Below are 13,461 nucleotides of genomic sequence, written 5' to 3'. Positions count from 1 at the left end.
TACCTAGAACCTTGACCTGATCTAGGGAGCCAGGAGGTAGCAGAACACTCATGCTGGAGGCTTTGCAAAGAGGACTAGGCTTCCTGGGTGATGTGGCTACAGGTGCAGTTGTGGTAGCCCAGTGAGAGCTGGGGCATTTCATGTGGACTACTACTGGCTGCCCAGATCTTGCCTTATATACCACTGTCAGGATGTAATGATTACCCTGCAATACAATCATTAAGACAACTTGCACAAATCTAGAGACTCCAAAAAACCTTACAAAACTCCCACAATCACTGACCTCCATTCGGACATGGCATGATTTATAGCTTGCACTAAACACCAGATCATAGCCTCTCCTCAGTAAGTGATAGTGACATCTTTGAGCCAGCTGTTGTACTCCCACCTCCTGATTGTAATCTACAAAGGAACTCACACACTTCAGATGCCAAGTCCCACACTATAACCACCCCATGTAGCATTACCCACCTGTACTCACCCTTCACTTTGACCTGGTCTGGAGTGGCACCAGGCAGTAGCACATCCATAGTGGACACATGGCATGATACCTTTGGTTCAGACACTGGTGGCACAGTGAAATGTGGGACAGGAACTTGTTCCCCATGGTAAATCGGGCACCTCATGTCCAATACCTCTTCCTTGTGGTCAGGTGCAGTATATTGCAAAGTCAGGACATGGTAGCTCCCCTGTCATGAAGAAACTCTGCAATTGACTTGGTTGGCCCGAGTGGTTTGACCAGAGCCCCAGTCACAATTTTTCAGCCTCATGTGGTCTAAAATTCCAGAATTATTTCTAGAAGTAGAGGACTGTCAAAGCCTGTTTAAAGTTTTGGCATGAACAGGACTTGCTTGGTTGTCAGAAATTTGCAAGATCAGAACTATAAATACCTTCATGAAAAAGATGAAGTCAGAGATTAAGGATACACCAAGAATATAAATGGGAGGATGAACTCAAACCATGCTTGCCACACTAATCAGTTTACTATTAACTATTCTGTACCTTTTGAAGCAAAGCTGAATGTCTGGACAAGGGGCTGGAGGTACAGTTTTAAGCCAGAAAGCATACTTCCCCCTCCCCAATACTCACCTGTTCCTTTACATGGCAGCCTTTATATGAAACAGTAAAGAAAATCCTTTCAAATGCATCTTTCAATAACTCATACTGGCATCTCTTAGCAATGCTGTGCACAGCAACCCAGTGGAGGTGATCTGTTGGGAAATTGACAGTTGAGTTGTATTGTAAACAAGGAATGATTAACTGAACACAAGGACTGTATCTCCCAGCTTTCAAGGGAAGGTCTGGCATTCATCCAACTCTGAAAAGATGTTTATACAGACAAGGCTACAGAAGGACCAAAATGCTGTGGGACTTTTGCTGTGGTGGCTTTGTCGGATGTCTTGAACCTCTTGTCGATGTACGTCTCTGCAAGTCATTTACATCATGCCTGCTCAGAAGCACCTGCCCTCATCTTTCCATAAGCTAGTGTAATATTTCAGGACTTATCTTTACAAATTCACTTAATTTTGCCTTAAGCAGATCTTGTTAAAGTTCCAACCATTTTTGACTAGAGGGCCTAATAACCCCTATCCACCCAGTAAGAGATAATCCTTTAAGCACCAAGAAATTTGGGGTTAAGACAAATTTAATCTTTTAGTGGGCTAGGTTCAGCTTTTAGGATCAAGCAAATCCTTTTGAAATTAAAGTACAGTATCTACCCTCAAACTTAGTCAACATTCAAATGCTCAATTATTAACCACCACCTTTAAAGCCAAGGACATTAAAACTATCCATCCATGTCTAACTCAAAAGGGAAACTGTTCACAATTACACCCAATACCAGCAGATAATGGTTAATAGTTTGTACCACAAACCCACCAAGAGGGCTGGTCAGAGCCTCACCTTTCACTTTCAGATCATCAAGAGACCCTGAAGGGAGCCCAACAGTCATGCTGGTGTCACTGCAGCGCACGGCTGGTGGAAGGCCACCAGTAACACTGACTGGACAAGCAAGGGAGACCTTCGCATTTTGCCAGGTAAGAGTTAGGACATAACAGCCATGCTGCAGCCAAAGAAGAAAAAGTTACAATTCAACTCCTGTATGGAGGCAGAACAGTTCAAATAAAGAAGTCTCACCATTTTCTGCACATTGCAGCCATCATTGTAGGTTGTAAAAATGAATGACCCACTTCTCTTTTCCACTTTGTACTTGCATTGGTGAGCAAGTCTTGTTACAAGCACAAGGGAAGAGTTTACTGCAAGAAAGATTTCTCTTCATTATTATACCAAAGTGCAGTGAACTTATTTGTTGCACACAAAGGCTTTACACTTACCTCTCACTTTCAGATCTGCACTTGACCCAAAAAACTGGGCTGACATAGACCCCTCAGCGCAAGTGCTTTCATAAGGGGACTGAACTACTTTACTACACACATTGCCAGAATACATTAAAGTCTTGTATTGGTAAGCCTCCTCCTCCTCTTCATAGGCCCCCAGTCCCAAACTCCAAGCACCACTGTGCTCACTGTCCTGGCCCTCCTTACTCTCCTGCAGTTCAAAATCAGCTCCATCTGAAACAAGAACATTCAACACAGGAACAGCAGCAACACCCTTTTGATTGTCATTAATGGCTTTCAAATTGTGGTTTACCACACCAATGTTCAGGTCATCCTGTTTAACTGGTGCATCTACCTCTTCCACATCTAGTACTTCAAAATTCATATACAATGGATCACCTGAACTGCCTTCATCATCACCCTTAAACTCCTGACTTGTAACTACCTCATCATAAGGCAATACAGGAGAAATGAAAGAATCATTCTTCTCCAAGTCCAAGTCATTTTCAGAGCTTAAGCTTCCTACTGTTGGGTTAGGATCATCTTTCCAGATCTCTAACAAATCACCATCTACATTTAGAAAATTAATTCCAGAGAGCCATAGTAATAAAAACAAAGGCAGCACTGCCTGCCCTTTCAGCAACATCATGAACTCTAATCTCAAAGGGAAACCAAAAGCTTTCAGAAACACACAGGCTTCATGAAAGAAAACTACTACAACATTATCAACTTCAACCAAAAGCTTCACTCACAGGAGGAGCAGCCTATCAATTTATAAGGAGACGCAAGTGACACCTGATGTGAGATTGTCCTTAATGACACCAAATTAGGGTTCATTGAAGGTGCCTTGTCTAAAAGCTTCCACGCAGATCATTTACCTGCCAAATCAAAGCGGTAACTGCAGTGTAATTCTGGTTTTCTCCTAATCAAAATTACTCACCATATTTAAGATCTAGTTTAACAATTGTGTGATTCAATTAACGAGGGTGGAACTCCAATTACACCCTTCAACCTTTAATATTTAAAATGAAGTTCAGGACTTTGTGCCTAAAATATATGCGAATTAAAGAAAGAATCTTAATTCAAATGTCCATTTCATCCATTTTCAGGATCTGCTTTTATTAAGACAAGTCAGTAAGGTACTTTTCAGTCCTTCAGTCCAAACGCGACTTCTCATCTTCAAACAGGACAATTCCTAAAGTTTCTTCCATGAAGCTGAGCCTAACTTTCAATATTAAATCAAAAGTCATGTTAATGCAACATTTTGCTCCAACAGCCAACTGTGACAAAGGCAGCATGGCGACTCAGTGGTTAGTATTACAGCCTCAAGTATCTTAGGAGCAGAACCTCATGCAGACACCACATGGACTCAGGGTTTGGATACAGGAGGCTGTTACTCCACTCGTCTTCTCACGTGTGTGTATCTCTTTGGTTTATTGACTCCACATTTGTCTCTCTGTGGGCCTTGTAATGATCTACATTTGCTTACTTCATTTCAGCTGACACCGCTGGCCCAGGATTTGGCACCTCATGAGTTTAAAATTGATTATTAGATTAAGGTATACGGTTGCAAGCCTGAAAGCCTAATAATTTAGGACCGTGAGTCATGTCGTAGAATTAAAGACCCCTGAAGAAGTACATATCATTAATATTTTGCTCTTAACTGTTGATTTCTCATATTTCTCTTTACTTTACTGCTGCCTGGATTGATTCTTCATTTTATTTAACATTGCCATTGATCCCCCGATCAATAAACTCGAAAATGAAGGCCAGGGTACCATTTTGGGTTCTGCCACAATCACCACATTGGCTTTCGCAGACGATCTGGTTATCGTCAGCAGTAGTTGGAGTGGAATGAAGAGGGACCTGAGTATACTTAAAGACTTTTGCTGAGGTTCAGGCTTCAGAATTCAGCCTACTAAATGTAAAGGTTTTTTCTTCAAGTAGAAGAATAGGAATATGGTGGTCAAGAAGTCGAATTTATGGAAATTTGGTGGGACCGAGATCAAGAAGGTTTCCACCAACGCCCTAATGAGCTACTTGGGTATCAAAATAGAACCCAGAATTTATGGTGTGCCCTGTCTCTTGGGGATCTGTGATGTTCAGTCTTAGCCTCACTTAGGGAGCCAAGATGGTGGAGGTAATGGGAGAGAGAAGGGAAAGAGGGCAAGTTACTATCTCTGTATTGCTTTTGCCTACAGAGCTGAAAGTGTCATTTTATATGCTAGCTTGCTCTTGGCAAACCCGGCAACATACACTTGAAATTAGAGTTAAGGTTGAAATCTGGAATAACTCGCTGCTTTTACCTAAGACCATAAAATGTGTCCTATCACTCATAAGCTGAATATGTCTGATCAATCAATGAAGTTTATAAGCCAGATTGTCCAAGGCCTCAACCATGATGTAAAGAGAAAAAACAAGTATTATCCCATCATATAGACTTAAAAGGCCAAGATAGTGCTTTTTTAGGAAGTTCGTCTAACAAGTAACGCCCAGTTTCAAATATAAAAGAGACCGGATTGGTCCAATTTTTCATTTTGCTATAATAGGAAGAGCAGAGGTATAGGGATTGTAGTCCATATAATATTCCCACTTGATATTGTACTTTATCCTCTTCAGATAACATATTTTTAGCTGATAGGCCTTAAGCTTCAATGTTCTGTCAAGCTGATCAGCGTATTCTGGGAAATCTGAAAGGCAAGGCCAAACGCTCAAGTTTGGTAATCAACGGATTAATGTGATCAATTCATCTTTTTCCGACACCAGTTTTGCTTTTGGCAATGGCAGTTATTAAATAATTTGCTAAAGTCTTCCATTTTATTGTGTAGTTTTCCCTGTAGCAGGAGGTCTCTGGCCATTAGACTTAGGTTAATGTAATGGTAGGACTCTATCAATAAATCAATTACTCTGTTTCGTAATTAAACACCATGAGTATAGAATGATGATAACTGCATACGTATTGACATAGAAGACATATGAACATACAAGACAAAAGAGGCTGGCTGTTTACTGGCTCTTCGCATTTCTAATTTATCTTGGCACAGATTAACTGTTTTACGATACCAAGTCTTTAATGAAGGTGACAGAAGTTTTGTGGAGTTGTATGGTTGAAGTGGAGGTCTTTTCTTACATTATTGCTACATATTTCTATTCCCGACTCCCACAACCCACCACCATTTGGTATACAGTGATGCTGCCTTTCTCAGTTTGATGTTCAGCTCTTTGCAGACTCACTGCAACTTCCTAAGGAAAAGCTTTACTCTGTGTGGCACAAAGGTGTAGGTTTTGAAGGTCTCTTCTTGATGTAATACTTCTTCTCAGTCTTGGACAGGACTCTGTCACAGGCACAGATCTTGGCGCTAGTTTAGGACATCCAGCTCCCACCATCAGCTTTTAGGTTTCAGAGAGCAAGAAGAGAGTGCAGCTTGGATTTAGAAGATCAAGATGCAAGAACAAGCTTTAAGACTGGTATTTTGTCCATCACATACATGTAGAATTTCCTTTGCAGTCACAAGCCTAAGATGAAAGTCCATTTGGGTGTCTTCTCTGAAGGAGTTTCTCTAAAAACGTCAGCTCGTCTTGGATTTACACCTTTGCTATCAGCTGAAGTACCGTGCTGACCAAAGTTTGGTAGAAGATGCAGATGAACCTTTTCCTCTGGAATGCAGGTGGGATGGTGGACAAAGAGATGAATTTCTACATCCCCGTTAAGCTTACTGCCTTAAACAGGCCTTGTTTGCCAAAGAAAAAGTTGCAAAACGGACAACAACCATTCTGTCTTACACTGAGAAGGGAGGAGAGCAGCTGCATTTTAGACTTTTTTTTCTGCTTGCTGCAGCTGTGAATATCCCTCATCTAAGTGGCTACTATTTTTGTAAAGAAACCAAGTCCCGTGGAAAATGGGCACTGAGAGGATTCAAGGACACTTTCAGGGAGCTTTATAGGTTTTTAGCTCCAGGACCCTTTCCAAGAACACAGATCTCCAATTTGATAGACCTCTTCATCTTCCGGTTAAGGATATTGGATTCACCTATATAGAAAAAACATGGGTTTGATCATTTAGTCCCAGATGCCCAATGCATGAACCCAGCCAGATTGTAGAATTTGTGGCAAGACTTACTCTAGTAGGAAGCAAGTGAACAGGCAGTTCTTGAAGTTGACTTGTTGGATGAATGAAAAATGTGCAAGAGCAAGGATCAGAGTGACTCTGACAAGGAGCAATTTGTGATGGCTAGACGACTAGCTCAGAGCATCTCCAAACTGGCTGGTCTTGTGGGTTGTTCCCTGTATGCAGTTATTAGTATCTAGCAAAGGTGGTTCAAGGAAGGACAACTCATTAAACCGGCAACAAGGTCTTGGGTGCTCAAGCCACATTGATTCACTAGGGGAGCGAAGGCTAGAGCATCTGGCGTGATCCCTCACAAGAGCTACTGTAGTACAAATTGCTAATAAAAACTTCATGATGGCCATTTGATACCAGTGTCAGAAGACAAAGTGCATCATGAATTACTACATATGGGGCTATGTAGCCATAGACCAGTTAGAGTGCCCGTGCTGTCCCCTTACCACTGCCCAAAGCACCTACAATGGGCACATGGGTATCAGAACTAGACCATAAAGCAGTGGAAGATAGGGGCCTGGTCTGATGAATCACATTTTCTTTTAAATCATGTGGATGGCTGGGGGCATGTGTGCTATTTACATGGGAAGAGATGTCAGCAAGATGCACTATGGGAAGAAGGAAAGTTTGTGGTGGCCGCATGATGCTCTTGGTAATATTTTGCTGGAAAACCTTGGATTCTGGCATTCATGTGGATGTTACTTTGACTCGTACCACCTACCTAAAGACTGTTGCACACCGCATAATGCCTTTCATGGCACACATATTTCCTGATGACAATGGCCTCTTTCACCAGTATTATGCTCCCTGCCACACTGAAACATTTGTTCAACAATGGTGTGAGAAACATGACAAAGTGTTTGAGGTGTTGACTTGGCCTCCAAATTCCTCAGATCTCGATTTGACCAAGCATATGGGGGATGTGCTGGAAAAACAAGTCCCATCCATGAAAGCCTCATATTACAACTTGCAAGACTTGAAAGATCTACTGCTAATGTCCTGGTGCCACATAACACCTTCAGAGGACTTGTGGAGTCTTTGCCTTGACAGGTCAGAGTTTGTTTGGGGGCATTAGGGGGACCTAAACAATATTAGGCAGGTGGTTTTAAAGTCATGGCTGATCTGTGTATGTAACAAATCAATATGTACTGTATGTAAATCAGTGTGTATGTAAGCAAACTGGGCAACCTGACCTGTTATTATTTACTTGTTGCTGTAAAAGTTCACATAATGCAAGGGTCGTAGAAAGTATCTGCAGTAGAGGGTCTCTGTGGGGTGCTTCACAGAGATTGCTACAGGAGGTAGCACGATAAGTATCAATCGATATTACTATAAACTAGGGGGTTCTGCCCGCCTCTCGTGCCGCTCACCAACCCCAACCGCCTGCACTATGCACTGTTGTGAAGAGGGGGGCTGAACACACCCCAAGGAGACGCAGCCACTCCTCTGAAACCCCTCTTAAACTGTGATACAATGGGAACCACATACAGTTTTTTTTTAACTCGTCTTTTCTCAATCAGCTGCTGGCTTGATGCTGTTGCCTTGCCGCGTGATCTGCATGTCATGCGGCACTTCGAACATTTAAAAGCCTGTACAGTAGCTGTCCTTTTGTCTCACTGCCTTGTCTCTCTTCTCCACCAGACATCCTCAAACACTATTAGATCTCTTTTCGCTCTTTTGTTATTTCACCGAGTAATATTTTCCGTTTGTTTGCGCTAATGTGATCTTTACTGTCATGTTTTTGAGACTTTTGAATTTTCCTACTTCCATTATCTTTTACCTGGTCTGCATGTGTATCGCGCCAATGTTTTTGAATTCTTTACGACATTCTACTTTGTCTTTTTCTGGCGTGGTTAAATCTCTTGGCACAAAGTCTTTGCGGGATGGTCTGATTATTACTTTCCTTATTTTCAGAATTTGCACATAGATTATTTTTGTTCTTTTTTGCATTTTTTTTCGCTTTTGGGTCTTTCTTCGACGTGCTGCTCTTTCATCTTTGTTTAGTCGTTGATGTGTCCTCTGGAACGTATAAAATTTTTAAAAGCTGAGAGCACAGGAAGTGAGTCTGCCAAAAGCATTCCAACAACTGAGAGGTTAGATGTCCATGGTCTTGTTTGAAAATGGTTGCAAGTAGGAGGTGACTTACAAAAGTCACCATCTCTTGGGATCTTGCTTCCAAAAGTTGTTAGTATGACGTGACTTGACCATCTCGTGGGACATGAAAGTGTCTCTCTCTCTGTTTCTCTTCAAAAGATTACGTCTCGTCTCGTTACAAGATTTTTTTTTTTATAACAGAGACGTGATGCAAAGTTGGTTTAAAATGGCTATCCCATAATGACGTCACAGCCTAGCATTACCTTATCAAAAAACAGACCTGAATACTTTTACTCATTTAAAAACGCAGGACATAATCATTCCACGTTCTGTCATATCCTGAACAAGAGCGAGTCAGCATGTGGCAAACAAAAAATTGAGCTTCACCATGTTTCCCAGTGGTTTGGCTGTATTGCATAATCTGTGTTTTTTTTTTTACCGTTTCTCAGTATTTTTCATATTGTGCATGCAGTTGTCCTGAGTGTTGATTGGTATTAAGAACTTAGCAATGATATTCAGATGGAAAACAGACTTAGCTTTAAAAAAAAAATGACAGGATCTGCTATAATTAAATAAAATGTAGTGGATACTTTTGTCAATGAAATTGCTAATTGCATGTTTGACTAATGCAGCCACCGTCTGGCAGCTCAAATCACACCATAGTGGTTATGTAAAATATAACAGCTTCTTCTTGATCTTTTCGTACTTCTATGTGGAGACGATGTGCTTGATTACCCTTTTCCAAACAGCTCGGTCCTACACCTCCTGTCAAGTCAAGCCCTTTTCCTTCAGATTTTCTTTTACTTTATCGATTCCCCACTTCCATATCAGCCTCTGTCACTTTCTTCTCCTGTGTATTTCCATTCCCTTCACTCTTTCTCCTACACATTCATTTTCTCTCATTACATGTTCAACATACTTTCTGGTGCTTTCTTAGAAATCTCTTCCACCTTTGTTGTACTTCTGATTGTTTCATTTCATATTTTGTCCATTTTTGTAACTCCTCACATACAGTACATCATGACAAGCTCATTTCATGTCTCAGTTCCATACATCATTGCTGGTCTCAGCGCTGTCTTAAAAATCTAACCTTTAACCTTCACTTTAATTCTTTGATTACACAATACTCCAGATTCCTTCTTTCATTTACTCCATCTGTATTACAAGTCAAGTCAAGTTGGGGAGCATGCACTGGTACTAAACGACATAACAACTCAGGATCTCGGTTGGCAAAGCTCCAGGCAGACACTCGGTCCAGTCCCACCCTCCGGAAATGACCCTCTATCTGCCACAGCCAGGTGTTACGTGGGTGACCCCTTGGCCTGGTCCAGCCACTCTGGTCCCCGAGCTGGATCACCCTCGAGGAATTGTGCCAAATGGCCGTAGTGCCGTAACTGTGCACTCACAATGCAGGTAATGTACCTCATTCTGGACTCCATGAGCACCCGCTCATTCGACACAAAGTCAAATCAACGGTACCCAAGGATTTTCCGGAGAGACACAGTACCAAAGGAGTCCAGTCTTCGTCTCAGGTCACTGGATAGCGTCCATGTCTCGCAACCATATAGCAAAACATGAAGCACCAAGACTCTAAAGACTTGGACCTTCTTCATATTGCATAGTTATTGGGGGCGCCACACACCTCTTTCCAACGACTTCATGACCCCTCCATATTCTCCCAATCCGTCTACTGACTTCATAAGAAGAGTCACCAGTAGCATGAATGTCACTGCCGAGGTAAGTAAACCTCTCGACAAGGTCGACACTTTCTCCGCAGACAGACACACTGCTGATGGCTGTGCCCAAGGGGTCATTAAAGGCCTGGAACTTGGTTTTTATCAGGACACTCGCAAGCCCAAGCACTCAGACTCCTCGCTCAGTCTCTCGAGCGCCCCGATCAGAGCCTCCATTGACTCTGCTGCATCTAATTGTCCATCCTGGGCTACCACTGATCTCAGGAAGAAGAAAGAATATGTGAGGTTTAATGATTGGTGAAAAGAGTGGATCATTTTTCATATCTATTTATCTTCAACCCTTCCAAAGCCCTTCTCCATTCTTTCATTTTTCTCTCCACTTGTTTTTTTCCTGGGATACACAACACGATTATCATCAGCAAAAAGCCTGCAGCGGGGGGGATTGGTCTTTTATCCCAAACCTCAACACATCCATGACCTGATCATATGCAAAATATATCATCACAAAATGCTGGTAGTGATGAGCTCACGTTTGTACATTTGTTCACTTTATCTTCTACAGCTGCACAGTGGAGTCCACCCTGGTATGGCACCTTCTCAGCTCAAGTGCATTAAGCATTGCAGAGGTTAGTGAAGGTTGGAAAAGCAACATGGTAAACACAACCCAAAAGAAGATATAAACACAACTCTCAGATAAAACCTGTAATCTAGTGAGGCAATAACAATGTTTTTAAAAAATACTGTGCTGTGCTGTTTGATGAGATCCTGTTTCTGTCGGTACTCGTATTTAAACTTAATGCATGCTCGCTGATCCAGGCCTCCTCCCATTTGCCCTTTTGCATTCCTTCTGCCGGTGAATGAACAGAATTTTAGTCTCAGTGCCAGCAACGCCACAGAGTAGCAGATGAGATGAAAACATAGGAAGACCTTCATGTGTTTTCACCCGAGTACAGTGAAATTCTTACCTGCATGTTACCTGCTAATCCACAGGTTCTTTTATGGACTAAACACCGTTATTCTTGGGTCAATGGTGTGAATTTCACTAGTATATTGTGATTATTTTTACAAAGAAAAATTCTAAATTATGGTAGGAAGTTACTTGCTCATCACTTATAATAGGATTAAAGAAGCCCAGGCCCATGTGGATCTCTGGGTTTGCAGTCTATGACAAAGTGACGCTATGAACTAGTGACACTGAGCAGCAGAATAATGCCAACATCAAAATACAAAGAAGATGAAATAACAATTTCAAAAGATTTTTTTTTTATTAAATCAACAAAAAGTATTCAAGTTTCCAAGAGACTGTACAATATTTTATTACCTTTACAATATTAGTAAAAGTGCCTCAAAACTTCACATATAAATTACAAAATATAGTACATGATGTAAGCCAGAACGGCTCTGTTGGCTGGATTCTTTCACAAGAATATTATTACTCGTTTGTTTATAAACATTCAAGATTTACCTTAAACTTCTTGTTTCATTTGTCTAAAATGAAAAGTCACCAAAAACCGCAGTGCAGAACAGGCACACCGGAGTCTGTAACTTACAACACATAAAATACAAAAATATGACCAAATGTACAGATTTGAACATGTAACCAAATGTATATATATGAAATGCTCATGAAAAGTCATGTTAACAAACGGAAAGCAAAAGTGACATCACTAAGGAGAAGATACGTAATGCATCTGGAAAAGATCAAACCCGAAAAAGTAGCAGCCAATCAGAACACTTAGTGATGCATTGTTGTCTACCCCATTTAATCATTTTTCATTCTTGATCAACTCACAGAGGGCATTCAGAAATTGTTTTATAACACTAGTCATGGGGTAGAAGGCTCTTTTTATCAGATTAGCCGACCCAGAACTGAGTCAGCTGTAGAATGGCCAATGGGGTGAGGTGGATGGTTGGCCGAGGTCTCCGGGACTTTGAAGAAAAGGAATTAGGCTTAGGGACTCTGTCTGAATTGCCCTGTCTCAAGATTTCTTCTGTTTTTTTTTTCCTACAAAGTTTGTTTTGGAGTTTTTTTTTTCTTCTTTGTCTTCAAGTCTGGGGGGGCTGTCAAAAAACAGGGTCTATTAAAGCCCATTGAGGCATTCCTCGTGTGATTTTGGGCAATATGAGAAACAAATTGTTGTTGCTGCTGTAGAATGAAGCAGGATGCATAAGCACAACCAACAACAAATTGTGACTGTTACTTGTCCATCAATTGTCTAAACTTGTGCAAACCGATTATGGGATCATGGTGGGTCAGAGTCTATCCCACCCATAGCAATTGGACACAATGTATAAGCCAAGCTAGACAATCGCAACACAGACTCAACTAACTGTCTTTGGGATGTGAATGTCAAATGAAAGAAACAAGATGGAGAGACATGTACATTAGATAAGGGAAAACATGCAGACTGCACACTGAAAGTGACGAGACGGGGGAGTGAAATGCGTAAGTCTGGAGCTGTGAGACAGCAGTGCTAACTACTGCGTCGCCATTTGTGTGGGATAGCAAATATGGACTAAGTGGGTTTAATAATGTCGATGTGCACCGTCATCCCCAACGGTGGAGCCTTTATCCAGTTTGTATTAAGAAGCTGCAGCAGCAAACTACGGAGTGTTACCTCAATTGCTGACACAACACAATTTTGGAACAAATTTAATGTATCCCTTACCTGTACTAACTATACAGCAGCATTTTGATAACACTTTACTTTAGGTTCTACCCATAAATCATCAGTGACATTTTAGTTTTTACGTAACACCTTGTAAGACTTTAACAAACACTTTCTTACTGATGATTTGTAGATGTGATGAAGACCTAAAGTGTTTATTCATCTCTGCAATGTGACCTACTAACAAAACGTCACTCTTGTGTGGTCAGAGCGGGCTTATCTGAGACACATTTCTCTTGATATTACATGTTTAGTATAAGACCTGTGAATCCTTCATATTAGCAAGTCATTTTACCATCATGTCAATATGGCGCAGAGATAAATAAATGATCTACTGATGTGTGATAAGTGTAATGAAGAGCAAAAGATGCCTTTGTTAAGGTCTTGTTACACAAGAGTTAATAAGTACTAGGCTGACCTGCCTTTTAAGTTGACCACTTCTGAAGGCAATTCAATATGTAGATCAATTTGATATTTTATACAAACTCATTAATTTGGTTATATTGCATTTGAGCGGCATTACTTTAATACTCGTAGTTTCTGTTATT

The 13,461-nt window shown here is 41.1% G+C and overlaps 1 protein-coding gene across 1 annotated transcript in view; it reads right to left on the bottom strand.

The window, feature by feature from the left end:
* Positions 1-3,056, bottom strand: part of LOC120524637 — a 6,171-nt gene extending 3,115 nt beyond the window's left edge. The window contains exons 1-7 of the mRNA XM_039746466.1: positions 2,334-3,056; positions 2,137-2,255; positions 1,903-2,062; positions 1,090-1,211; positions 482-689; positions 284-402; positions 4-205 (exon numbers count right to left, since the gene is read on the bottom strand). Of these exons, the coding sequence (XP_039602400.1) occupies positions 4-205; positions 284-402; positions 482-689; positions 1,090-1,211; positions 1,903-2,062; positions 2,137-2,255; positions 2,334-2,985 (1,582 nt within the window). The 5' untranslated portion in view covers positions 2,986-3,056. The remainder of the gene's footprint in view (positions 1-3; positions 206-283; positions 403-481; positions 690-1,089; positions 1,212-1,902; positions 2,063-2,136; positions 2,256-2,333) is intronic.
* Between the last annotated feature and the right edge of the window lie 10,405 nt (positions 3,057-13,461).

Source organism: Polypterus senegalus, chromosome 2 (genome assembly GCF_016835505.1).
Source record: "Polypterus senegalus isolate Bchr_013 chromosome 2, ASM1683550v1, whole genome shotgun sequence".
Lineage (NCBI taxonomy): Eukaryota > Metazoa > Chordata > Cladistia > Polypteriformes > Polypteridae > Polypterus > Polypterus senegalus.
The sequence above is the reverse complement of the archived record's forward strand: the minus strand, read 5'-3'. Positions and strand labels throughout refer to the sequence as shown.